Genomic DNA, 27,756 nt, shown 5'->3' with positions numbered 1-27,756 from the left:
GTTAACTTTAAGTCATGTTAAACTGCAGCGCGGGCTGCTGTGCAACATGGCTTGAAGTAAATGGGCAAAAAACACTAAAACGCTGCCAACTAGTTTTACAGCCATGTTACACACAGTGCTTACTTTGTAAAATAATAAGTCCCAGCTCCCTTACCAGGAGGCCACTGCAGGTTACAACACTCATTGGCCCGTCATGCAAGTGCGAAAGTTCAAATTATTCCAGGTCCCCAAAAGCTAATGGAATGGCTGAGGAGGCAGGTATTAGTATTTTTTAATGTATATTGTATTCATAAACAACCAGTATAGTGCTCATCTCTAAAATAGATAAGCAGCGCCACCATGTGGCAGAGTGTCATAAGTGTGGTGAAGACAATTACGTGCTGGTGCAGAGCACTAGAAAACAAGAACTGGCATAGCCAATAGGTCTCTGGCTTTTGGGACCTTATAAGTATTTAGTTATGCAGCACAATTTGCTTGGTGCAACAACATCAACTGTTGCATAGCTAAACACTTATAAGGTCCCAAAGGCGAGACCTATTGGCTATGCCAATGCTTGTTTTTGTGGTTAAGTGCCTTCGTCTTGTTTAAACTAATTACAATTTAATTGCTTTGTGTGTAATAGAATTAGGGCTAGCAAAATCCGCTGTGCAATTTGTGTTTTGCTAAGCAGAACAGCACTGTCTGCATATAATAAGCTCAACAATTGTATTCCTCTAAGCTTTGAGAGTGGGCTTGATTTTAAGCTGCAATTTCCAGACTAAATAATGGTGGCGCCAAGACACCTCCCTCTTGTGGTATATATATTTGCTGAAACTGTCCAGTTATCTCCCATTTCAACTCACATTGAAGTATGTGTAAAGAGCAATTTGATGTCTCTTAATAGATAGAGGTGGAATTCTCCAACTGCTCAACTTTGCCCATAATCATCCTCTTGGGACTTCATCACAAGCTGACTTGAAGTCCACAAACCAGGTATATAGCAAGGAATGACATCCGAGGGTCTTTTTTTTTTATATATCTTTATTAACATTTGTATAAATAGTACAGGATCAGTTTGTGTGGTTTCGTGAACATATATGAGGAGCATCGCAGCATAATAAGCATAAATGCGCAGTTGGGTTACATCACGTACACACACTAATCCAATCATCGTGAATAAACGTCCCTTTTCCATACATGTTATCTTATTCAATGTCAGCCCCCGCGAGTTGTCCGGCTTAAGACATCCGAGGGTCTTACTGGTGATTAACGAATGGGCTATGATGCTTGATGTTATGTCCATGCAAGGAAGAAAACCCGTTTGGTTTATCAGAATAAGATTTTCTTCCATTGCCCATGCTTCTAGGTCTTGGAACAATAAGCCAACAAAATATCTGCCTAGGTTAAAACTCCCATTCCTTTCTTTCCTGAAAAGCAGACATAACACTTGCATTTGAACAGGGCATGTTCACCCGGAAGGGTATCTTGGCGCTGAATAGCAGATGTTTATTGTTACCATCTCAATGGTGCTCATTTTATTAACTTCAGAAGGATGAAAGGCAGAGTGGACCTGGTGGAATCTGAACCTCTGACCATGAGATCAAGCAAAGGCCCTACAGTGGACACATTAGTCCGCTAAGCCACTAGACCCGGCCTAGCCTTCTCCTACATCGCACCAAATCATGGTACGACCTGACTTCACACATCAGGGCCTCCTACTTGCTTCTTAAAGTTCACAAGAAGCTGAAGACCTACCATTAAATTAACTTAACTAATCCCCAGCAGACACCTGCCCCAGAACCTGGATACCCTTGGGTGATAAGTGCGCTATACAAATCCATATAACATTATTTTGCTTCAACATCTAGAAGGACAATTAGTCTATAGTTCACAGAATATCGTTTGTCACCCTTTGTATAAGTAGGGTGTATGATGGCACCTCCTCATGTAGCATATAATTCTAGAAATTAATTAGTGTCCTTAACCAGAATCCTTTATTTGATTAGAAAAGAGCTTGAGGAAGGCTTTTGGCCTTCAGAAACATTTGCGTTGTTAGATAACTGCCCTTTCGAGGGTTTATACTACTGCCCAAAATTCCTTTGCTTGCTTTTAATTGCTAACAGGCAGTAGATGAGACAAAAAAGGTTCATAATAAAATGTTCCTTGAGTCCATACATTTTTTTGGGTCTGGTGTGCGAAAGCACACGCGCTACAGCTTGTAAGACATTGTTAGCTTACAGTGGGCTACATCTATGTATGGCACTACTTTAGCAAAGCTGAACCTAGTTATAAAGAAATGGTGTTCTGTTCCATTGAGAAGGATACAGCATTGACAAGCTGGGTGGAGGATGCACTGGGAAAGTAAGAACTCCAAAAGGGACCGGAAGAAAGGGTGGGGGTGGGGTCAGGGGTTTAGCAGAGAGGGGTGAGCAGGAGATACGGGAGTTGTATGCTAGATGTGGACCAGTCTTTGGAAACACCAGAGCAGGGAAGTCTCTATCTTGCAAGGAAGAGTTGCTTCAAGAAAACAAGCATTGGCTACCACAATACACCTCACGTTTGGGACCTATTGTCTTTGCCAATTGTTTTTAGACATGCTATATAGCATGGCCCAGGCTGTGCTACATGGCTAAAAGAACAAAGCAGAAAAAGGTGCCAAGACGCTTCTGTAGTGTCACTTTGTAGGCGCGCTCACCACACATGAGCAATCCTTCAAAATGACACGTGTTTTTTTTAATTTATTTAGCAATTTGGATCAGTAAATAAAAAAGAAAAAGTAGGGCGAAAAAGCGAGTGGGGTGGTTACAAAGAGGGCTGGGGTGGTGAGAAGCAACATGGAGGGCACAGTTGGGGGGGAAGCAACACATGGGAGATGGAGGCAACAAAGAAGCATAGGGTGAGAGAAATGAAGGACGCAGGTGGTGGAAGCAACACAGAGGGTGGTGTAGGGAGGAGATGCAACAGGCAAAAGAGGAGGTAGGAAAAAGTGGGGGAAACATGTAGGGTGCGGAGGAGAAGCAATGGGAGAGAGACAGAGAGAACGGGTGAGGGGCAGCAACACAGAGGGTGTGGAAGAGAAGCAATAGGCAGGAAAGCAACATTGAGCTGCCGAGAAGCATACAGACTAGAAAACAATGGGAAGAAGTACATGAGGGCAAGCATAAGACTGTTACTGAGAATTGCTGTCACGCACAGTCTGTCTCCAGTTAGTGCCTTTCCATTTCTGGTGCGCAGCCGCAGTTTTAAGATCATCTTAGTGTTCCACGTTGCTCAGATGGGAGACATTTCTGATATTTAGGTTTCCCTAGTCTTTATTCCTTGATTTTGCTTACAAGAAAGTGCCACTCAGTCGTTGAAATTTCACTCATAATTACTGTGAAATTATGAAAATGTCACACATAGTAATCGGAAACGTTTGCAGCTATGGTTGTGTCTTAAAGCAACATGAACGAGCACGTGCATTCCGCCGTAGGTGCCATTACTAAGTGGGTTTCTTTACAGACAATAGATACAACGTGAAAGGCAGCTCGAGATGGAAATCCTTCCTGGTGATTATAAGAACACTAAAAATTGATAAACGAGTGGAATTCTCACAGAGGCCCAGAGACTAAATAGTCACATATGAACTCGCGGACAGATCCCAGACGCCATTCATGGCGGGTTTGTATGAAAGCAGCGTACCGCCGCAGGGCATTTGCGTACCGCTGCTGGGGAATCCATTACTACATGGGTTTGTTTTCGATAGAAAGTGCATTAACAGCATCTCGTGTAGAAAACCATCTTTAATTATTACACTAACTCTAAAAATAGTTACGTGAAAAACCCAAAATTACAACCTAGCTGTATGTATACAATTTGCTAAATAAAAGAATACAAACCATGAACATCGTGGTCTTATAGCAAGCAGAAAATGAGCATTATCTTATAATAGAAAACAAAACACAACGCTGGTACTTTGTGTTGTAGCGTGACAGGAACAATACTTGTACCAATTGTAATGTAACTGCCCCAGGCCCGAGAGATAATTAGGTTGAGAACCAGACTATTTGCCATATAAATTTCATAGTTGTAATGTACAATCAGGAAAATCATACCAACCATAACATCACACTTAATATGCAAAAGAATTGAGCAACACCCAAAAAAACAAAATCACATATCCGTACAATTAAATAAAACACAACATTTTTAATCTATCATTTGACCACCCCTCCCCCCCCCCCCACCCATGGGTTGAAGAGTGTTCAAAAGCTTTATACGCATAATTTCTTTGGTAACAGCCTTCTGTTGTTCACCTCGGGGGATGTGTCTACTATTTCCAAAACCTGGCCCCTCAGCTGACTGATGTGTATGCATTCATGCTAACGTGCAGCCACAATGGACTTCATGTTTTAATTTCTTATGTTGCTTTTATGTTCAGATATCCCTGTTTTTTCTTTGTTTTTCCAACATAAAGCAATCCGCAAGGATATTTCAATGCGTAAATGCAGTTTTTGCTGCCACTTGTCGCGAATGTTTCAAAGTGATTTTATGGCTTTTTCTTGGAAGTGATACTACAATGTAGGAAATAACACTGCTGCAATAATCCTAATTATTGGATTTGATGGTGCGATCGCTGGGTCCATATTGTATGTCTTTGGTACCTAAAAAAATCTCCCTTACGTTCTTGGAACATTGATGGCAGACCATGGTTTATCTGCACTTCCCTAGTCTGCCCACACTGGCTGAGTGAGCAGAAGAAATGGACTGGAGTGCGAAGCAGAAAGAACCTATATATAAGGTATTGGGCTGTCCCTAAAAATATCACAAGATTTGGGGAAGACGGTGGGGATACTTTAGCTTGACAAATCCATTAGGAGCTGTATTTTCATGGCGGTGAGGTCTGAGTGCTTATGTTGTAAATGATGGGAGAAGGATGCAATTCTGTCATGTTATGGGTTTATATAAATTTGTAATAAAACCAATACAGAAATATTACTTCCCCTGTAGCATCTATTCGTAGCATGTAGTGCAGTAGATTCATATGCTTAGCTTACTCCTGCCATCTAGTGTTGGGCTTGGAGGTTGCAAGTTGTTTTTGTTCGAAAAGTCTTTTGAGTCAAGAGATACAGTGACTCCTCCTATAGTCTTTTGTGCATGGTCATCAACTCCTTTGTTAGATTTTTTTTCCTCATCAGGTGAGCTTAGGATATGAGCAGTAAAAGAAACAGTAAAGACGATCATGTAAGTAATGTATTATAAAGATAAATGTATAGTAGTAAAGCGCGCCCATGAGTATTTGGCTTCTGGGAAGGACGGTGGCTGCATATGAATCTACAACACTACATGCTACGAACAGATAATTACAGGGTAACTAACTCCATTTGCAGCATGTGTTGGTCATAGATACATATTCTAAGCATCAAATGTAAAGCAGTGCTCCCCAAAAAGCAGGGTCTAGCTTATGTGGACACTTGAAGTGTTTGCAAGACAACCTAACCTATTCTAGCTTGTTGTTCAGATAGGACATCTACACAGTAATGCTTGGTGAATATATATGGGTTATTCCAAGAGGCCGTTTTACAGATATCCAGTAACGGAAGGTAGCCTAAGCAAGCCGTAGAGGCTCCTTTTTTTACAAATGCAATGTGCTCTTGGAGCAGCTGGTAGAACTTGTTTTGCCGTGCAATAGCAAGTTTGTATACATCTAGCTATCCACCTTGCAATTCCTGCTTTCGAAATTGCAGAGACTTTGAAGGTTTGAAAAAGCTGCTGAATTTTACAAAAGGGCTTTTTGTCCTCTAGATGTAATAAATTGCAGCTATTAACATCAAGTGTGTGTAGTGCTCTCTCCGCTAAGGAGACAGTTTTTTCCCCAAAACCAGAGCTCAATGGTCTGATTTAAATAAAAAGAAGAAGCCACTTTAGGAAGACATTTGGGGCTTGTTCTTAGTACTTGTTTATCAGGACCGACTTGGAAAAATGTTTCTTCCAAAGTGAGTCCCTGAAGTTCGCTGATCCTTCAAAGGGATGTTATAGCTACTAAAAAGGCCAATCTCCATGGGAGAAACTGTAGATCACATGAATGTAATGGTTCGAAGGGAGTTTCCAGAAGTGTGGTGAAGACTATATTGAGATTCTCAGACTGGTGCTGGTGGAATGGGGCGTAATAACTCTTATGTTCCTTCAATAAAAGGGGCGTGGTTTGCAGCCCATGATGGTGGTCGCATAGGCGACGAGCTCCGGGCCCGGGGCTCTTAATCGGCCCAAATATCCGTTCGCCCTTCACACTCGGCTGATGGTGACATCGTGGCAACCCACAAGTCGGAGGGCTCTGAAAACAATACTGCCAGGGGCCGTGGCGGATTGCAGCCCTCAATCCAGCACACAGACGATCTCAGAGACGTGGCGGGCCTGTGAAGTGGGTGTGGCCTTGGACGCCTGGAGCTCTCCTGCAAGCTGTCTGAGACTGCAGCAATCGGAGGTGGCGTGCAGCTGCATGCGAGGGCCTGGATCTGGGCCTGAAAGAGCTGAGGCGGCCCAGGGGGCTGGTGGAGATCTGTACCTGCCCGCCGAGGTCCGTGACAACTGCTGGTGTTTACCCCAGTGGCGCTGACGAGCACACAGCGACCTCCCCCCTTCTTTGGCGGTGGTGGGAGATTTCTGGAACGACTGGGGAAGCGTCGCTCTTTCCCTTTTCCCCCTCTGCAGGATACTCAAGAAGCGGCTCCCCGGGGGATCCCGCGACCCTGCATGGATTTGCTGCACCCTGCTGGATTAACTTCATTGGTCCCTGTGCTTAGGCCATAACACCATTGGGGCCCGAGACTGCGGTGCTGGGGTTTGGATCCAGATTGCTTTGCCCTCCCTTTCCTATGGCGCTGGTCCTCTCGCTGGGCACAGATGCAGACTAATCACCTGTACTCCCATTGCAACCCGATTGGACACCTCCTGACACGCAGTAAGTGAACACCGACTGTGTGATTGCTGGCCTGGTCTGGAAGGAAGCTGCGGGGTGTTCGTTGACCAGGCTCTAGTCTACGTAGGGTTTGATTAAGGGGCAGGCCTGCGCCTTGGTGTCACAGCAGCTGGGACATTGCCCTTTCCAGAGGTGGCTGCGCAGTGTGGGACTGTTGCTAAAGTGTGTACCCCAGAGTGTCATCCCGGATTCTGGCGAGATTATCCAGAGACGGCGTTTACGGACGACGGATCCCTATGACAGACTGAGTCGCACTGGGGCAGCTATTGAGAGACTGCTTGTTCTAGAGCTTGGAAGGGAACCTGTTGCGGCCCTGCCAGGAGAGTCATGCACCTGGTCCAGTCACCATTATGGGTAGAGGGAAGAGCAGAACAACATCAAGATCTAGCAGGGCTGGGTCCCGCTCCCCCCCTCAGAGACCTAATCTGTGTGCTCTCGGCAGACGGACGATGGGGTCACGTCTTCTCCCCCATTTGATAAACTGGACACGATCCTACAAGAAATGAGCAATTCTAGATCTGAACTCGAAAACCAGTTGGGCACGATTTTAGTGGAACTCAATCTACTCAAAGACTACCACAGGAAACTAGCTGAGAAAGTTAAGTCCACGGAGAAAACGCTTGACACAGTGGTGCCTCAGTTGAAAGACCATGACGAGCAGTTGAAACACCTGCGCCATCAAGTCGAATCCTTACAGGCCCGAGCGGATGATGAAGGACGGGCTCGGCGCAATAATCTCCGTATCATGGGAGTCCTGGAGGGCACAGAGGGCCCCAAACCCGACGCTTCATGTGGAAGCGTGGCTGAAATCCAGTGTAGCCCCTACAGGCCTGTCCGTGCACCTTACTGTTCAAAGAGCTCACCGAGTTCCCACTTATTGCCCTCTTCCTGGAGAGACTCCCCGACCGATATTGGCCAGGATCTTGAATTATAGGGATCAAGACCATGTGCTACAAGCTGCAAGGGAGAATGGTCCACTGCAGGACTGACAAAGCCAGAATCTCCATAGTCCCAAACTATACGCTGGCGGTCCAACGTAATCGCTTCTCGTTTATGGAGGTCAAGGCTAGGGTCGGTGCGGCAGGCCTCACGTTCGCATTGCTTTTCGGAGCAAAGCTGAAGGTAATTCAAAATGAGCGTTCGTTATTTTTTGATATGCCGGATGCTGCATGGGACTGGCTGGACAGGCACTTCCCGGACACAATGTGAGCCAAACGCACGGAGTCTACACAGCAGAAATCTCAGCAGGGCCCTCGGAGGAGTCGGTAGGGTCTTATGGCACAGCGCACGGGGTCCAGTACACCACCTCGACAGCTGATTAGGGCGGGTAGGCAGGAGGCCCTCCGATCTGCCACGGCCTTTTGTTCTCTCTGTCCACCTATCAGCACCAGTCCCTCTGAGGAGGTGAACACTGACTCGGACTCCGGAGGGAGTGTGGCACTGTTCCCTTCAGAAACCACACAACTAAGTAATGATCCATTGGGTTAACTCCGTGATGTACACATTAAGGGGATTCTCCTATGTCACTTTGATGTTATGTGTATACTTAATAATCAGTCTGTGAATGATGTTAATCAGTCCCTAGCCATTACATGTTTTACTATAATATGTGTATAGTATTGGAGAAGTGCGTAAATAATGCTTGGATGAGTCCCGTGGACCGGATAGTCCTGGGCAGATCCACTAGATACAAATGCAACAAACTAAGTACGCAGCATACCCCACAAGCGAAAGCAGTTGTTTACAATAGATCATGTTACGTTTTATAGCAAAGTTTGGTCGAGCGAAGTTGGATCGTTGGTCCCAGTATTGGGTTAAGGTTGTTTTGATTAGATTGTTGCTGCACTGTCCGATTGCAGTCTGGGGGTTGGTGGCTTGGGGGGGCGGGGGATGGGATGGGAATGCACCTGCCGTTATGTCTTTTTAAAATGATGTCGGTGGTTAAAACTTACACTGTTATTTCCTGGAACGTTTGGGGGATGGGGCAATTCACAAACGTCTTAGAATAGCTGCACGGTTACATCACGGTAAAGCCAAAATAGTCTACCTCCAGGAGACCCATTTAATACCATCGGAGTCTTGTAAATTACAAAGACATTAGAGGGGTCAGTTTTATGCAACGGCGTATTCCGCCTTCTGGGGGGGAAGGAGGGGCGCGATTTGGTTGCAGTTCTCTATTCTCTCACCTAGCGTAGAATTTTTGAGCATGGTAGATACGTGCTGCTGCGTGGTGATCTGGATGGCACACAAGTTGTATTGCGATCCTTCTATGTTCCCAATGTGGACCAAGAGGCTTTCCTATCCAGAGTGTCGCAGGCGCTCTTAGACTGGGCGTCCTACACTTGGATACTAGGATACTATAATGTAGTATTTGATGTACACCTGGACCGGTACCACCCCCGCCTAATACTGCCTCTGTCACTCAAGCTGCCACTCTACGACTTGATGGGCATGGGGGTGGGGACTCTTGAATGGCTGCATCTCACAACACGTTAATATGAGTGAATACTCTCTTTAATCCCACCCGCACAACTTACACACCCGTTTGGATCACTTCCTTTGTACTCCAGATTTGTCCCTTACGATCACACAGAGTACTTATTTGGGTAAAACCATATGTGACCATAATCCTATAGAACTGACATTAAATTGGGGCCGTGTTCCCACGCCTATCCCAACGTGGCAATTGCAACCCTTGTACTTTGAGGATCCAGTGTTCCGTTCTACATTGGCAACTGCTATTGCCACATATTTTGATGAGAATGAGGGTACTGCCTAGATCGCTGGAGCGGGAGGCTTTTAAAGTGACGATGCAGGGATTCTCCAAGGGGTCCCTGGTGGGTCTCAGATGAGAGGTATCTAGGGACATAACGGATTTGAAGGATAAATTACAGTCATTGGAATTAGCTGCCCGGACAAACACAGGTTGTAGGCGATCTACAAGAGGCCAGGATAAAATACGCCAAACTATTAGAACGACTAAGAACGATTGACTCAAACGATTATACTCTATGCACAGACGCGGAAGCAGATAGGGCCAGCACATTATTGGCACGTCTGATTAAACCACAAATGTCTCCCACGCCAATACTGGCAGTCCATGATACTCCTCGCACCCTGATAACTTCCCAAGTTGATATAAATAGGACATTTCACAAATTTTGTACTAATCTTTACATGGCTCCTTCCCTCGACACCTCAGATACAACCGCTCTCTTTCTTGGAGCTTTAGACCTCCCTACCATTTCCGAATCACAGGCTGAGGAATCGGCAGCCCCACTCACTTTGGCAGAGATTCGTAGGGCTGTAAACGCTCTGGCCCGTAATAAGACCCCGGGCTCAGATGGGCTGCCCATCGAATACTATTCCACTTATGCGGCAGCATTAGTCCCGAAATTACTGCAACTTTATACCACTTCACTTACAGAGGGCACATTACCACTCGCAACCAGGGAGGCAATAGTAACCGCCTTGTTGAAGCCCGACAAGGTCCCGACTGACCTTGCATCCTATAGACCAGATATGAAATCTTGGTTCAAGTCTTAGAATGTCAATGTCGGCAACAACCACGAAGAGGTTCAAGATTTGTGGAATCATGAACCAACGCGCATAATGTGTTACGCTAAGCAGCAAGGTTAAATGCGGCCAGCAAAACTTAGCTTACACGTCTTTTCAGATTCCAAAAGGACACTGAAGCGAAGTTTTGATGACTGGAATTTTAAACAAAGACATATGTTGTCAGTTTTGCATTCACGCAGCAAGTGCTGTGTACCCGAATGGAAGTGTAGGCTAGGCCTGCCTTTTGTAAATGGAGTAGGTAACAAATAAGATCTTGTACCGTAGGGGAGTGCAGTTGGATCTGTTTTATTAAGCAGTAATGTACAAACCTTTTCCATTTCACCGCATGGCATGCCCATGTAGTAGGCCTACGGGCTTGTTTAAGAATGGTCATACATTCTTGTGGAAGATTTAGGTATCCAAACTCTAGGATTTCAGGAGCCAAATCGCTAGGTCAGGCAGCTTGTGGTTGGGGTGTCTGACCCTGCACTGCTCCCGAGTTAGAAGGTATGGGCAGATCAGCAAACTCTCGTGTGGCACAACTGATAGCTGTAGCAGACTTGTGAACGATGCTTGTCAAGCCCATGCTGGGGCTCTTAGGATTAGTGTGAGTGATGTTTGTCTGAGTTTCTGAGCCACATAAGAAATCAGTAGGAGAGGAGGAAAAGCGCAAGCAAATATCCCTGACCAATGGATCCATTGGGCATTGTCCTTGGACCGAGGGTGATGAAACATGGAGGTGAAGCTATGGTATTTTAAGTTCTGCTGTGTGGTAAAGAGATCTACCTCTTGGGTTCCCAATTGTTGAAGTATGAGTGGAGTACTGTTGTGTCAATTTCCCACTTGTGTATCTGTTGAATTCTGCTAAGCATATCTGTGAAGTAGCTGTCCACTCCTGTTAGGTATTCTTCTAGGAGATGGATGTCCTAATGTATGGCCCACTGCCATATGCATTGGTCTAGACTAGACAGCTGTATGTAGTGTTTTCCACCCTGTTTTTGTATGTAATATCTGGCGATCATATTGTCCATGTGGAATAGAACCATCTTGTTTTAAAGATGTTGAAAAGCTTTGAGAGCCAATTGAATCGCAAAAAGCGCTAGATGACTGATGTGTACAGAAGCTTGCATTAAAGACCACTTACCACACACTGAGATCGTGTGTGCACTCCCCAACCATGTAAGCACGCAACTGTTGTAATGGCTACTTGCTCAACTGGGGCCTTGAAAGCCCGATCCTGCAATAAATTGTTGCTGTTCCACCACTGCAGAGAGGGATGGTTCGCCATCCCTGTCAACACTAGATCTTGTAGGTGCCCCTCCGCTTGTGACCATTGTGACTATAGACACTGTTGTAGGGAGAGCATGTGCAGTTGTGTGTTGGGCACTATTGAAATGCAGGAGGCCATCATACCTATAAGGCTCATAATGGTTTTGACTGATGTGAAGATGTGGCTGAGAAACAGGCAACATATGCTAGATCTTTTGTACTCTTGCAGGACTGCTATAAGCCTTTGCTGAGACGGAGTTTAGGGTAGCCCCAGGAACATTGAGCGTGAAGCCCACATTGTGCAGAAGGTTGATTTATTTTGCGTGTCCTGCAGATGTTCTTTGCTAGCAGTTTCGATCAGCCAATTGTCTAGAAAGGGTAACACGTGTGTGCCCCTCCCTTCTGAGATGAGCAGCTGAAACCGCAAGACATTTTGTAAATACTCTTGGTGCAGTAGTTATTTTGAAAGTTAATAACTTGAATTGATTATGTTGGCCACTTACTTTATATTGGAGGTAGCGCCGATGGGCTGAGTGTATTGGTATGTGGTGTTTTTGAGGTCGATGGCTGTCGTGAAGTCTCCTAGCTGAAGTAGCGCTACTGCAGTGTTACCATGCGGGTGAATTGAAGAGGGGGGGGAGGGGGGCAGGGGGGGGGGGGGAGGTCGACGCAGACCGCTACATCTTATTGAAATTGGATTCACGACCTCAACCCCCATTATTGCCTCTGTATTGTCCTCTGTGATAGGACTAGTATTTTGGGGTTGATAGGTGCCTTGCTGCTTCTGAAAGGTATCTACTTCTGTAGCAGATGTTCCTTTGAATGCCCCTCTGTACTGACCCCTACGAAAGGACCCTCTGTGTTGGTATTTTTGTAGGACTGCAAAACACACAAGATGATAGACGGAATGTTGCACATTGGCAAAACATTCACCCCCAGTCATAGATCTGGGTTTAATCCATTGTTAGTTTGCTCACCACACCACTCCAGTTCAGACTGGCTCAGCGTGGTGAGCAAAATAACGATGGATTAAACCCAGATCTGTGACTGGGGGTGAATGTTTTGCCAACGTGCAACATTCCGTCCATCATCTTGTGTGTTTTGCTGTTTGCCCTATGTGGGAAGGGTATACCCAGACGTGGGTCCCATGCTCACTATGCCACTGGAGTCCAGCTATCCTGGCTGAAGAGGGGTGAAACCCCAAAACCGGTCCTAGGATGCTTGATTCTGATCCAGGGAAGACATGGCTTGGCAGTTCGGGCTGGACTGTTCCCATGAGGCACAGGGTCAAGACAAATTGCATATGGCCATGTCTGAACTGGGGTGGCATGGTGAGCAAAATAAAGATGGATTAAACCCAGATCTGTGACTGGGGGTGAATGTTTTGCCAATGTCTATCATCTTGTGTGTTTTGCTGATTTTTGTAAGACTCCCATGGCTTTGGCCATGTCTGTCTTTTTTAAAAAGAACTCATAACATTTTGTCCACTTTAGAGCTAAAGAGGTGTTATCTGTCAAAAGCTATACTGTGGGGATATTGCTGAACATCAAGCTTAAATCCCAACACCCTTAACCATGCTTGGAATTGGATTAGCATTCTAGTATTGAATTCCCTAGCACTGATGTCTGCAACGTCTAATGCACACTGGATTGTTGCATTAAAGATTGACCTTGCCTTCCTCAACTAGTTCTGTTCCCTTCTGTAATAATTACTGCATCTCGTCCCACTGAGCTGGCGATTCTAAAGTAGCTTCCTTCCTGTACTGCAACTCATTTTCCTGCAGCATCAAATGTCTTACTCTCCTTATCTATGGGAGGTGCGTCACCTGGCCCCAGAGTTGGTTCATTTTCTAGCTGTATGTACTACAAGAGGATCTGTGGGGAGGTGTCCCTTATTGATGTTGGGTCAGTTGGTGAGGGTTTGTATTTTTTTTTAATCAACCCTAGGCGCTTAGATGCGTGATTTGACAGGTTGCAGACTATGTCAATCATGGGCTTGAGCAGGCCCTCTAGCATGGGTAAGAATTGGGGGTTTTCGGTGTCTGACAGTGGCTCGGCATCAATTTTTGAAGCACAGGTAGAGTCGGGCTCATGGCTCCGAAAAATACGTCCGAACACGACGGCAGTGACAAACAAACCATGACCATGAGCAGTTGACTATAGGAGGATTCAGAATACCCCATCATGACACAGAAGACTTTTTGAACAAAAACAACTTGCAAAGTTTGTGCCACATCACTAGATGGCAGAAGTGTGCCAAGCATGTGTATCTACGGCCCAACACATGCTACAAACGCAAGGTTATTTTAAGGGGGAAAAAAGTTGCTACAATTATTTTCAGTTTGCAATATCTCACCAAGCTTGGTAATTATTTTCTTGATAGATGTACTAACAGTGGAGAATCTAGACACAAAAGTCAGTCTATGTTGGACTGACTTCTTAATTTTGTTTAAAAGTTCACTTGTGTGGCTACTCAACCACACTTTTGCTAAAACAGCTTCACGTTACCTGCCGGCACAGAACCTAATCTTTCTGCTCCTGTAAAACAATTTCAAAGACTTTACCATTTTTAGAAACTATTTTTAATCTCATGAATTGCGAATCGTGTAGGTGTTGTTCTAATTTCGGCCCTCTAAATTACGCCCAATTTCCCTCCTCTCTTTGATGGCCAAAATCACCGAAGCTTATATCAATTCTATTTTCTTCTCTTCAGTTACATTGACACCCACAATATGCTGGACCCTTCTCAGAATGGTTTTTGTCCACGTCATAGTACGGTGTCAACTTTCTTGGCGGTCACGGAACATCTGCGGCACTCTCTGGATTCTGGAGGCACTTCTGCTTGGATTTTATTTGACTTAATTGCTACATGTGACACTGTGTCCCACCAGATTCTTCTGCAGCGCCTGGAGGACATTGGCACTGCCCTGGGGTGGTTTTCCTCATTCCTTTCGGAAAGATCTGTTCAAGAGATCGCCCCTCCTTTCTGCTCTCAGTCGCACAGTGTCCGCCAGGGTGTGCCACAGGGCTCTGCCCAGAGTCCGATCCTTTCTAACATTTATATCCGGCCCTTGGCAGCATTGGCAAAAGATGAGGCCTGACTGTTGTCTCCTATGCAGATGACACGCAGTTAGTGATCGCTCGGTCTAATAACCCTGACCTGGATGCTGCTAAGTTTCGGGATGATTTAACAGAGGTCGCGAACTGGATGACATCAAATTGCCTTCCACTTAACACGACCAAATCAGAAATCTTGCTGGTGGGGAAAAAACACACATCTGTGGAGTGAGCAATGGTGGCCTTCTGTTTTTGGTTCTCCACCCTCACCTAAGCAAACAGTTAAAAATGTGGGTGTCTGGTTCGGCCCTTTCCTTCCAGCCACAAACAAAGGCTGTGGCCGGAGTTTGTTTTGGACTTCTCCGAGGTCTTAAATCTCTGTTGGGCTTTTTTGAGCCCAAAATCCGGCAGGTCATCATCCAGGCTACCATTTTGTCTAGGCTGGACTATGCTAGCGCTCTATATCTGGGAGTTAATAGAGCAAAGACAGCACCTCCAGAGAATACAGAATGCGGCAGCACGACTGTTTGGGCTTCCCAGAACTTTCCATATTTCAGAGTTCATTAATAGAATCCATTGGCTCCCTGTGGAAAAGCGTGTTCTTTTTAAAACTCTGTATTACTCACCGGATTTTCTACTCTCAATCCCCAGAAAGTCTTGCAGATCTTTTTACATTATACACGCCATCCAGTCTCTTGCGCTCCTTTAATTAATACCTGGCGGTTATACCGCGGGTTAAGAAAGTCAGAGTAGGACGACGTTCGTTTCGAGCTTTAGCTCCTAAACTTTGGAACTCCCTCGCGGAGAACATTAGCTGCATTTGCGATCACATAGCTTTCCATGAAGCTATAAAAACCAACCTGTTTTCTAATTAATTGATTGGGGCATTGGCTTTGCGGGGCTTCCTTTTCCTGTCTGTAATTAGCGCTGGGACGCCCCTTTGCTGGGGCAGCCATGCGCTCTACAAATTATATAACATAACATAGAATCTGGATGAAAACTGCAAAGGTGAAGATCATTATTTCTGTCAGTTGCTTTTCTGGATACATAGTGGATAAAGTTGAACCAGCACACCTACATCTGGAAATGCTTTGAGACTTTTCAATGTGATGTGGGCATTGAATATGCAGATTTGTTTTGGATGGATGTCAGCAATGATGTCCTGTAACCTATTTATGGAGCTGTTCCACAATATTAAGAGGTCATCTATATATCAAAGGTAACGTAGCAACCGTTCTTTCCACTGCTTACTGTTCAAAAGGAAGGCTTGAATTCAGACATGAATATATTGGCTTAGCTGGGGGCCCGCGTTAATCCCATGGATGCACCACTGAGTTATAAGTAGAACTGGTTATTCCATTGCTGTAAAATCTCAAGTCCCACCTTTCATTGTCTTTTATGAAATATTTAATGATTTTAAATGGAAGCAGTTGCAGTGTATTTTTTTACACGTCTAAATTATACGGCTAGCTTAGCTTGCGAGAAGGCATCATATACAATTCATTTGAGCGAGTGGTCTACTCAAAGCGACATGAGGTCTGATCTGTTAAATATGCAATGTAGATAAGGGTGAAACTGGGGCTTCAAGACAATCTAAAGGAACAGACGAGGGACATGTGGCATACTCTTAAGTGGTTGGAGAATGACATCAATTGACAGTGTACTGGTGAGAGCACCAGGTTTGCCTTGGGAGGGATTAGCATAGAATTTGCCGGTTGAAGATCACTCTGAAATGAGGGGGCAGTGAATGACTATTATACAGAATACAGGTCTCCCAGTCAACAGCCTCAAACAAATGTAAGCCTAAGTAGGATGTTTCTTTTTAAACATCTAGCATTCCGGATTATAATTAATAGAACATCAGCAACAAATCTTTGCCACAACTTGTACAACTGGAAACATCTGATCAGAGGAACTTCGTACATCTAACTATGAGGTAGCAATGTCTGTCTATATATTACCTTCATTTCGCCTTCTTCTACCACGAGCTGCCAGTTGGCATCACCACCCACATCTTGCAGAGAGTAGGTCATGTGGTTTTTTACCATCTCCTCCACCTTCAAGAACACAAGAAAAAAATAGGAAAACATGAAGATGATGGCAAACCCATACAATTGAATTCTGTGATTAAATACAACAAGGATTCCCAAACACAGAAGCATTTGATCAATGCACACAATACTACAGCAGCAATCACATTTCAGGTTAGAAAAGAAACATTTAGCAGTAGATCGAAACAAATCAATAACTAAATTAGGCTAACTGAATCATTTATTTGTAAGCGTTTGTGATCAAACCACTGAAAATGTGAATGAGGCTTTCCACTGTGAAGCATGCCGACTGACCTTCTTTGATGCCCCTGTGGAGTATATGGGGACAGGTCAGCCAGCCAGGCTTCCCCTTTACCACTTTGGACCAACACTCAACGAGTCTGTATGCAAAAATTCAAAAGGAGTATATATTCCAGTTCATATATGCTGCACCTTATAACGAATCAAACTAAGCAGCATTATGTTATTTTTCATGTACAATTTGCACGAATCTTAATGTCCAGCTAATCAACAAGACAACTATGACTGCCAAACAATGAACCATGTAAACGACAAGAGGAAAAAAGACAAGATAATGACTGCTTGGACCAGTCAGTGTCAGCAACTTGCTTAGCTCACCTTAGAGAGTCACTTGCCAGGCCTATCCATCAGAACATGAAGGGTAGGGCAGTACCAGTAACATGGTTAGCTGGAGTCTCTGAAAGACTGATAATTATGGGTCACAGTTGATATAATGCGGATGCCTGTAACTGGCCACCAAGGTAGAGGTTAAGCCACACCTTATCAGAACCTTTAAAATACTGGTATATCCGGCGTATAGATCACACAACTACCAGAGTGGGGAATCCAGAAAACTGGTACAGATGGCTCACACCCTTAGTGAAGTGACATTACACAAATGTGCATGGTTAGGGCCCGCATGGCTTCGAAGGAGTCAGCCCAATATGCAGCTAATGTCTTTAAAAGGCCAGTGGGACCGGCAAAGCCAGCCACACATGTGAATACTTGTGGTTGGCTGGAAAGTTTGGGGGCCAATTATGTTCTACAGAGAAGCATCTGGAACACAAGACGGCAGGGATATAGTCAGACACATGTCCAGACAGTGTCTTTGTAAGAATGGCCAGGCTGTGTCGGAGTCATTAACATGTAAAAACTCTGTAAGGCTAGCAGGCAGCGGCACAGCCAAACACCGGTCAGGCTATTGTTTTCAGAAAAGGCCAGAACCGATAGACACATTGCAATATTTTGACTCTTTAAGCTGCAGAAGACTGGGCAGAATTAGTCTTTAAAGAGGCCTGTATCTCTGTAAGGTTAGGCAAGTGGGCAGGAAGATCGTAAGCGAGGATTCTACTTTTGAGAGACTGAAAAGGTAAACACAGTTAAGTGCATGCTGGGCTGGGGACGCTATAGCCGGAGCGAAGCCAATTGCATGTTTGATTAATGCATTTGAAAGATAATACTGAATTGTCCAGCTCAGACATATGGCTTGACAAGTGTTTCAGCGAAGAAGGGGGTGGAGAAGTGATGGTGCAGGCTCACTCACATATGATACTATGAATCCTTTTCAAAGCACCTCTCTGAGTTAGTGAACAGTTGCATGCATTTAAAGTCATGAGTCTTCCTTGCAATGTCTTTCTTGAAATTACTCTTGAACACTGCATCCTTCCTTTTTGGTTTTAAGGCTGAGTAAGTGGTATCTGTCCATGTATATCCTGGCAGCACTCTCCTACAGAAACCTTCAGTAAGGCATCTTGCACACATGATTAAGCATGCCAGGTTATTTAAAGACAGTGATTTTTTTCTTCCTTATGAAGTCCTGTCCATGTGTCAGTGTGGTACGTGCTCAAAAGTTTTGCATTGCATGGGGACTTTCTTCATGGTATGAATTCTTAACATAACAATTCGACTGGAATTGAAGGGTATGTATGCAGAAAGGTGCTTTATTACAGTCTTATCTTGCTTCTGAATGGGTTGTTAATGTATGGCCATTTGGTGTAGGGTTTCTAAATAACTTGGACTGTAAGCAACAACCAGCTGGAATAGATTTTAGCCTATTTTGCTCTGAAAATCAAGGTTTCTTCTGTGGATCAACAGTGCTTGGTACATCTGGTTGCGCACACATGTATTTGCATTCACGGTGAAGGAATTCAAATATGAAGGCTTTTGTTTTCTGTACTCTCTGGTATGCCCGAGCATCTCTTAATGGTTGCCTGTGGCGGTACATAATATGACAAACTTCTCAGCTGTGATAAGTAATCAAAAACCTCTTTACAGAATGCATTCATAGAAAGCTCAATTTAAACCTTAACCACCAGTTCTGATACATCAGATACCATCCATATTCCTACAAAACACTGAGATCCAGCACACCACAACGTTATTTTGCAATCATGTAATATATCAGTCCATTCAGCAGGTGTGATTTCACAATTGTTTCTTTATTATATTCTTCTTTTCTTTACAAATGTAAAAGACAAACAGCGTAGCCGACGCGTTTCGTCCAAGCGGACTTCTTCAGGGCAATCACTTAAATGTAAAGAAGGTTTCAACTTTTTTCCCTCCAACTTCAAGAAATATAGCTATACCTTCCTCTAGTAGTCCCAGTCAAATACGTTTCCTTATTCTTCGTTTGTTTGATCAGGTTAAGTTATTCAAATATATTTATTTCATTAGTATACAGTTAAAATGATATCCGTATGTAGGAGCAGATTCCCTCCATCTAGAGGTCCCGACAGCCGGGACCTCTAGATGGAGGGAATCTGCTCCTACATACGGATATCATTTTAACTGTATACTAATGAAATAAAACAAACAAACGAAGAATAAGGAAACGTATTTGACTGGGACTACTAGAGGAAGGTATAGCTATATTTCTTGAAGCTGGAGGGAAACAAGTTGAAACCTTCTTTACACTTAAGTGATTGCCCTGAAGAAGTCCGCTTGGACGAAACGCGTCGGCTACGCTGTTTATGTCTTTTACATTTGTAAAGAAAAGAAGAATATAATAAAGAAACAATTGTGAAATCACACCTGCTGAATGGACTGATATATCACATGATTGCAAAATAACGTTGTGGAGTGCTGGATCTCAGTGTTTTGTTGACATATTGCTGGATCTTTTGATCCTAAGGAGGTTTAGGGGTATCTAACCTCATGATCCATGGCACCTGAAAAATATTGATAATTTTTGACCTAACTAGATGAATTGGTGCATTGAGATACCTACCTTATACCCAGTTTCGTTTGTGTATTACCATCCATATTCCTCCTCTGCCCCACCTCATTAAACAAAAATAAAAAAATATTTCTATAAAAACTTCAGGTTCATGAAATGCAAAGTTAGCTCATGAATGTGTGACATGAACATTTTAAACAATCAAGCGCACTGAAGAACTAACGTGGTTAGACAGGCGTAAGATAGACAAGTGGGATAGGTGTAATAAACATTTGTAGGTTTTTTTGTCACTTGCACAAGGTGTGCATTATTAAACAGATATAAGCAAGATGTGTAGAACCCAACAATTGCAATGTTACAATTACCTCCTCATTCTATTTTTTTATGTGTCTTATTTTAAGGACTAGAAAAGAAAAACGGAACAGACTGGCATCACCAACAAATAACTGTGGTAGAATTTGGCAAGAAACCAGGATACGTCATGCAGATCTATTGTGAGTGGCAAATTTGCTTTATTGAGAAGATAGATTTAAAAGACGTTAGCTCAAACTACAATTTTCAGTAATGTTTTAAAATATAATAAATGCATTCATATAAAAGATAATCTTCAGACTAAAATGGAGCAAAATATGCTCTATAAAACTCTAGAATATTAATAGTCATGGGGTTAACAATTGCAGATATTTCACTATTACAGGATTAATATGGAATTGCATGACTGTAGCACACACTGCATTATATGTATATGAAACAAAATATGAATATGGAATAAAAAATAGCATCACCTCTCAAGCCTGGATCAAAAGAGATGAACAAGGTTCGAAAGTTGTTATTGAATTCTTACTATGCTAAAGGCATATCTTTTCTAATTAGCCTTCCAAATGCATAACTCTAATTGTTGTTCAAAATTTAACTTTTCTTTTACCCATTCAAATGTATTTACTACATATAGTTACATTTATGGACCCCCAATCTTAATGTTTTCATTGCACAGGGAAACAGGATTAAATGGCCAGGTTCTCCTCTACTTGGCATAGTCAATAAATAGAATACTGTGTAGCACACTTTAACCATCCATGACCATGATCCACTTTCAGCCTGACTTGGCTTTATCTTTTCCGCTACTGTTGTGCATTGGTGCGCTACAGCCAGGCTACTCCCCACTGGGAGGTAGCAGTTGCGTTATTACAAGTGCCGAAACAACCATCTTTACTACTAATGTAGTTCTGTTTGAATCTTCTGGTATATTAATGCCATCATATTGCAAATTTGTTCTGTGCATTCTCCAGGATGTTGACCTACTAATAGGTGAACACATTCTTTAATCCCAAGGAACATTTCTCAGGTAAAGTCTGCAGGGGGGGTAGATATTCTACTCCCTAGGCAATATCTCAAAATCCAACTGCTACTTAGTTCGGTCAATAAAACGCTCATTCTTAAACAAATATTGTTTAAATTTCTATTCAATCTGGTTTCCAAGTGATACTTAAAATACATATGACTTTACTGCACTCACAATCCACTTCTGCTGTACCATTTCAATGCGCAGTAAGTAAAAAATATCTTTACATCAAGAGTTGCCTACTCCCCAGAATGTAAAAATAAAAATATCATAAAAGTTAAAATGTCCAACATGATAATATATGAATTATATGTATGGGTATCTACTTATAATCAACATTATTTGCAGTGGAATACATTTGCCATGATAGTGCAGTAACAATCAGCAATGCTTAGTAAAGTGACAAAATGTATTCAGCCAATTCAAAGCCTTGCAAGCTCTACCTTTCTCAACAGTGGCATTTAAACTCCACATGATCCGATTACCTACTGAGTCAAGCTTTATGGTACTTGTGGAGTAAAACATACGCTACTGCAAATTAGCCACCATGTGGTATTCATTTTAGTCATTGGTTCTCAAATTGTGGCCCGAGGGTTTGTGAGGCCTACTCAGGGAGTCTGCAACGGTTTTACAAATTAAGAACAAATATTGATGAATTAAAATTATTAAAGAATATACAAAGAAAGAAGCATAATTAAGCAAATAAAAATTTCATTTATATTTGATTGTGAATAACACTAAATATTTCAATACAAGATTATTTGGTCTATACTGGTTTCTATATTTTTTTTAGATTAAAATCCTAGAAATTGCTTAGGCTGGAAGAGCCCGTATTTCAATGAGGACTCAGGGTTGTCGCAGGACTCAAGAAGTAATTCAGTGGGGACCAACAGAAGTCAAAAGTTTAAGAACTGCCGATTTTAGTCACTAAGACTAACCTACATTACATCCTATGTATTGCAAAGCTAATTTGCGTTCTTTGAAATTAACTACTAAAAATAATTTAGCCAACACCCATAGTCCCCATTTTTTTTTCCTATCATTCATCATCAGTCTAATCCTTAGAGCTGACAGGGTTTTCATTCCAGAAAGTGTTAGCCAATCTCCATGTATACTTCGGGAGGAGGGGGGGGGTGAGGGACGTCAAGTGCAAGCATGTAAATACAGTTTGCGTCTGTGGATGATGTTAACCAAACATATAAGGCAAATAAGTGATACCTTAATTGGGCTAACAAATTAATTTATTTGCAAGCCTTCATAACAACTGTCACTTTTTCAAACCCTGTGCTAGCAGCACACCTTGATTATGGGAAACCACATTCCGCTCAGGAAGGCATGGTGTGATATGTAGTGCTACAATTTATATATATATATATATATCTCACACACACACACACAATTTGTTGAAAAAGTAGTATAAGTTTGTACTTGAATCACTCTTCTAGTTGTGAATCTCTTAACATTTCCACAGTTTGATACATTTAATATATGGGTAAATGCTAATGTTCAATGGTCTAAAAATTGTTTATTTTCCCTTGCATCACCATATTTTCACACACCTCAGCCATACCCTGATATACTGTCAACTATAAAACATAACATTTCAATGAAATATATTCAATGATTGTATCGAGGAAGACCGTCTTATGGGACACTAACCTCAACTGACTTTCTTTGAACCACAGATTAAGGTGGTCTCGGCCAGTTGCTTTTTCACTCGAAAGTCTCTCAGGAAAATGATTCATCTAGTCCCTGAAACCAATCGTAAACATCCAAACTGGAGTATGTGAACTGTCTGTACCTGGGCTTGCCTTCTTACCTGCTTCACCACCTGCAGATCATTCAAAATGCTGCAGCACATCTAATTCTGAAGATGCTAGAGCACCTTTCTTTTTCCACCTCCCTTCACCAACTGCACTGGCTGCCTATCAGCCATCACATCAAATTTAAAGCACTAATTTACGTGTACAGAGCCTTTCACTTCAAAGCCCCTATGGATCTGAGCAAAAGCCTGAAAGGGTACTCTCAGAGTACATCCTTGCGGTCCAATGCTTTGATGCTATTACAAGCTCCAAAAGTGCGTAGGGTGAGAAGGGGTTTAAGATCTTTTGCTTTCCTGACTTCTAAGCTCTGGAACGCTGTTCCTACTGCACTCTGCGCCGTTCCCTCTGAATTAATCCTTCGGAAACAGCTAAAGAGCTTCCTCTTCGCAGCTCGGCTATAGGATTTTGGTTCTCAAATCGTTGGGTCACTCTGGTTTGCTGCTGCTAGCGCCAGGATGCTTCCTAGGAAGCAACTGCGCGTACTGTAATTTATTGTATTGTAAAAGTGCATCAGCTCAAAGTGTGCACATTATGTGAGAAACAAATGAATGTCCATCTTAGACATAAAAAAATGCAGGAAGAAACAAATATCTAAGCTCTAAAGGAAAAGGAATACATTAGGAGACCAAAAAAAGGAGAACTGTTAAGGCACAAGAAGAAAGGATGCTGGCTGGCAAGTAGCCTTAAACAGTGAAGACAGAACATCCGTGAAGTTGATCAACTTGACTGTCATCATAACAGGCAACAAACGTTGCCTGATGGCCAGAATAGATCAGCTTCATGAATGGGAGGCAAGTAGCCAAGATGGCATCCACTACTTCTGCAGTTAAGCTGAGACTACTCAGCTGGTTGAACTCAATCTCATTGCATGAAGGGGTAGGATGGGAACATTTGGAAGAACCCAGGCCAACCATTCCTCCGGAAGTGGAAAATGGTGACAAGGACACATGTTAAGGCTAAGATGTCAGAGTGCCAAAATCTATGAACCCTATTCAAGTCTATCAGAATGAGCTGAACCCAGTCTGGTCTAATTTACCTCGGAACACAGGAAGTAGGGGCACAAGGAGAAACAGAGAGAAGACCGTAAACCCACTGAAGATAAAACGGGGCATTGAAATAACTTGTGGCTGGAACTTCAGATCACAAAATGCAGGAAACTGAACTCTGACAAAAATATATAACAAAGGCATGCCCAACTGGGCAAAGACACCTTGAACAACCTCCGGATATAGACACATCTTGTGGTCAGTGACGCAGATGCCTCCTGAGCTCCTCTGCTCTTGTGCTGATGGACACCTGCCAGATGATTGATAGTCAAGTTTATTTCTTGAATGTCCAGTCAAGGGCAGTCTCAGAGCTTCTGAGCAAAGTGGTCATGACCCAGCGCCACCCTGCGTGTTGGAGTACCACATGCGGACATGTTGTCCGTCAGAACCTGAACAGGTTTGCCTTTCACAGATGTAAGAAAGGCTTTGAGGTCTAACTGGATTGCATGTAGCACAAGATTTATGTGGTGTCTCTGCTACACCACACCCCCTCGACTACCAGACCCAGCGCGGACAATGCATTGGTCACCACTGTCCGCTCTGAGTGGACAAAGAGAATGGCTTGAGCCAAGTCCTTTTAGTGAACCTTCAGCCACCACAGACGTCCAGGAATGGTTTACCTTAATTTCAATAGTGTCTGAGACACAGTCAGTGCTGGGCTCGCTGGAGGTGGAGATGAAGGTTCTTCTGCAGAGTCCACATGTGCCACAGGGCATGAGTCACCAGCAGGATGCACAAGGCCAGGGGACAAAGACACTTCAGAAGCGGCCACCTGGGAACTCCGTAATGAGCCTGAAACATCAGAATCATATCCTGAAAGTCCCAGACAAGTTGCAGGGGTAGAAAGGCGTTATTCTGCACTATATTGAGGGCAGCTTCTACAAACTGAATTCTCTGCTTGAGTTTACTGTGGGACTTTGGCATGCTGACAAAGAACCCCAGTGAGGCCAGTAGGTAAACAATCATCCACAGGCATTCTGCGAGCAACTGAAGCAAGTACACCTTCAACAGCTCATCGAAGTACAGAAATACTTGTAACCTGAACTGCAGAGATGTGACCACTACCATCAACTTTGTAAATACCAGAGGCAGATGATAGAAGCCAGAATGGCAGGACAGTTAACTTGATGTGTTCAGACCACATAATGAAGGAAACACCTGTGGGAGGGCAAGATGGGTACGTGAAAATATGTGCCCTACACGTCCAAGAACAATCCTATCCCCAGGATCTAAGCAGTACCTGGACCTAAGTTAACATCTTGAATTGGTCCTTCTGAAAGGAGGAGTACATGTACGGACAACCCAAAACCACCCTTAACCCACTGTCTTTCTTGGGCACCAAGAAATCATGGAAGTAGCACCACTTTCCCTTTTCCGCTTTAAAAATAATCTGCGGCCTTTGGACTGCAAAGACAAAACCTCTTTGGCAAAAATTGCAACATGTTGTGTCAAAGCCCGAGCAAAAACAGTAGAACAGGAAGGGGTTGACAGAAAATAAAGGGTGTAACTACTTTGAGGACTCACTGATCTGAGGTAACTGCATGCCAGTCTAAAATGTATTCTGAACCCGGATGGCAGCAGATGATCACTAGAGGAGGAATCAAGAGTGGCTTCGTGGTAGCCACAGCAGGCAACAAGAAAAGGAGGACTGACCTCGCTGGTGGCCATTGATTCTGCCACTACCACACTCCATTGAGTCCCAAAGGGTTGAGTAGGATGCCTTTAGCAGTAAGTCAGTTGTCAGGATCAACCTTTAAATTTCCTAGTATTGATGATGGAAATGGTAAACTGGCGACAGTAAACAGAAGAAACAGGCATCAGCATGGCCATGTCTGCCTGTCTCCATAAAAAACTTTTAAAGAAACTAGAAAACCAGACGGTTAATTAGAGCCAAAATGCACAACAAAAAGAGCCCGAAGGCTAGAATTAACACTTCGGATTCTTAGTTCAATGGCTTTAAACAAAGTCAATGTGCTAATATGCATCATTGTTTAATAACATCTTATGACAGATCTACATTAATTCATCTGTTTGAAATGTCATGCAAATGTTGCTTCACAATCACTGTACTATCAGTGTACATTCAAACATAGATCAATGTTTTAACAGAAGCTTGATTGTAGAAACCCAATGCATTTCAGGTGATTGCACCCTTTATCAGGGGTAACAATGGGTGAATAAGCAGACCACTTTCATAGTTTACTTTATTTTCTTTGAATACAAGTTATGACTATTGAGTGCACAGTATTACCATAGTTTCTTAATGTTTTCCAGCCTAGCTTTTTACTGTGCACCTCCATACAAAACATCTTTTGAAGACAACTATTTGGATAGCCTTCTAACTTATGCTCTCAATGACAAGTTGGAAATTATATGTTTCCTATAAGCACCATAATTTACAGAAATTTGCTCACACACTGAACACATTCCATCAACACACAGGAAATTCTGGTAATCAGCCCAAGTTCACTAATTTTTATTTTGCATTATAGGTATGAATTGGGTTACTCGGTGTCACAATGTGGCCTGTGTCTACTATATTTATTTTACCTCTGTTCAGATTATGACCTTGGGGGTTAATTATGAATTTGACAACAATGCTGTTTGAATTGATTGTATTTTGACTACTTTAGCCACACTCATTATTGGATTGTCATTGAGAGTTTAGACACTGAAAACATGTTGGAATGCAGCATATTGAAATAATTAGCTGACATCCCCACTTTGTGAATTTCTTAATCAAAATATCATTTATATCCTACTGTAACCTCCCCGGGTTCTGTAAAATGTAATTATGCAATGAGAGATCTGGGAATGTGATCTGATCACTGAAATAACTATGTACGGGGTTTACTTGAATAGGTTTGTCTCTCTACTTAAGTTTTAAGTTTAGACTTGAAGAACATGGTGAAATTTGGCATATTGAAAAAAGTGGCTGACATTTCTCCTTCGGGAATTTGTGTCACAATATTATATCTGTATCCTGTTGTAACCTCCCTGGTTTTTGCAAAATGTAATCGTGTAAATGAGACTTGACAATGTGCACCGATCACTGAAACAACGATGTTTGGGATTTACTAGAATATTTTTTCATCTCCACCAAAGTTTCATCTTTCTTTAGGGTCTTTCCTTCATGTCTATAGGAGTTATCACTTCACACCATGACGTGTTCAATAACACGCACTACGCGTACTCTGGTTCACTTCACTGCATGAGGATCGGCACAGGGACAATTGTTACGCATCGCTGTGTAGATAACAGACAAGTAATGTGTACATGTGAAATATAGCCCGCTAGTTTAGTTTTTTTGAATGATTTGTAGAAACAGGCTTTTACAGTGTGATTTTTCTATACCAGGTTGTTGCTGTTAAATCAGTGTTCTTTCGGAACCATGTTTATATGTAGAATTGGGGATTCTTTAGCTGCACAGCTTTTTGCCAGACTAAGTTTGCATGCTAAACATGATGATTACCGCCAACGTTGAGTTACATTTTGATCC

The 27,756-nt window shown here is 43.0% G+C and overlaps 1 protein-coding gene across 2 annotated transcripts in view; it reads right to left on the bottom strand.

Moving 5' to 3' along the window:
- The window catches only part of CERT1 (ceramide transporter 1), a 944,792-nt gene that overhangs the window by 162,028 nt on the left and 755,008 nt on the right, over positions 1–27,756 (bottom strand). For both annotated transcript variants that reach the window (XM_085632300.1, XM_085632301.1), the window contains one exon: positions 16,782–16,877. In XM_085632300.1, the coding sequence (XP_085488426.1) occupies positions 16,782–16,877 (96 nt within the window). The remainder of the gene's footprint in view (positions 1–16,781; positions 16,878–27,756) is intronic.

This window comes from Triturus cristatus, chromosome 2_1 (assembly GCF_964204655.1).
Source record: "Triturus cristatus chromosome 2_1, aTriCri1.1, whole genome shotgun sequence".
Classification (NCBI taxonomy): Eukaryota; Metazoa; Chordata; class Amphibia; order Caudata; family Salamandridae; genus Triturus; species Triturus cristatus.
Note: the sequence above shows the minus strand (reverse complement) of the source record. Positions and strands in the feature narration are given on the sequence as shown.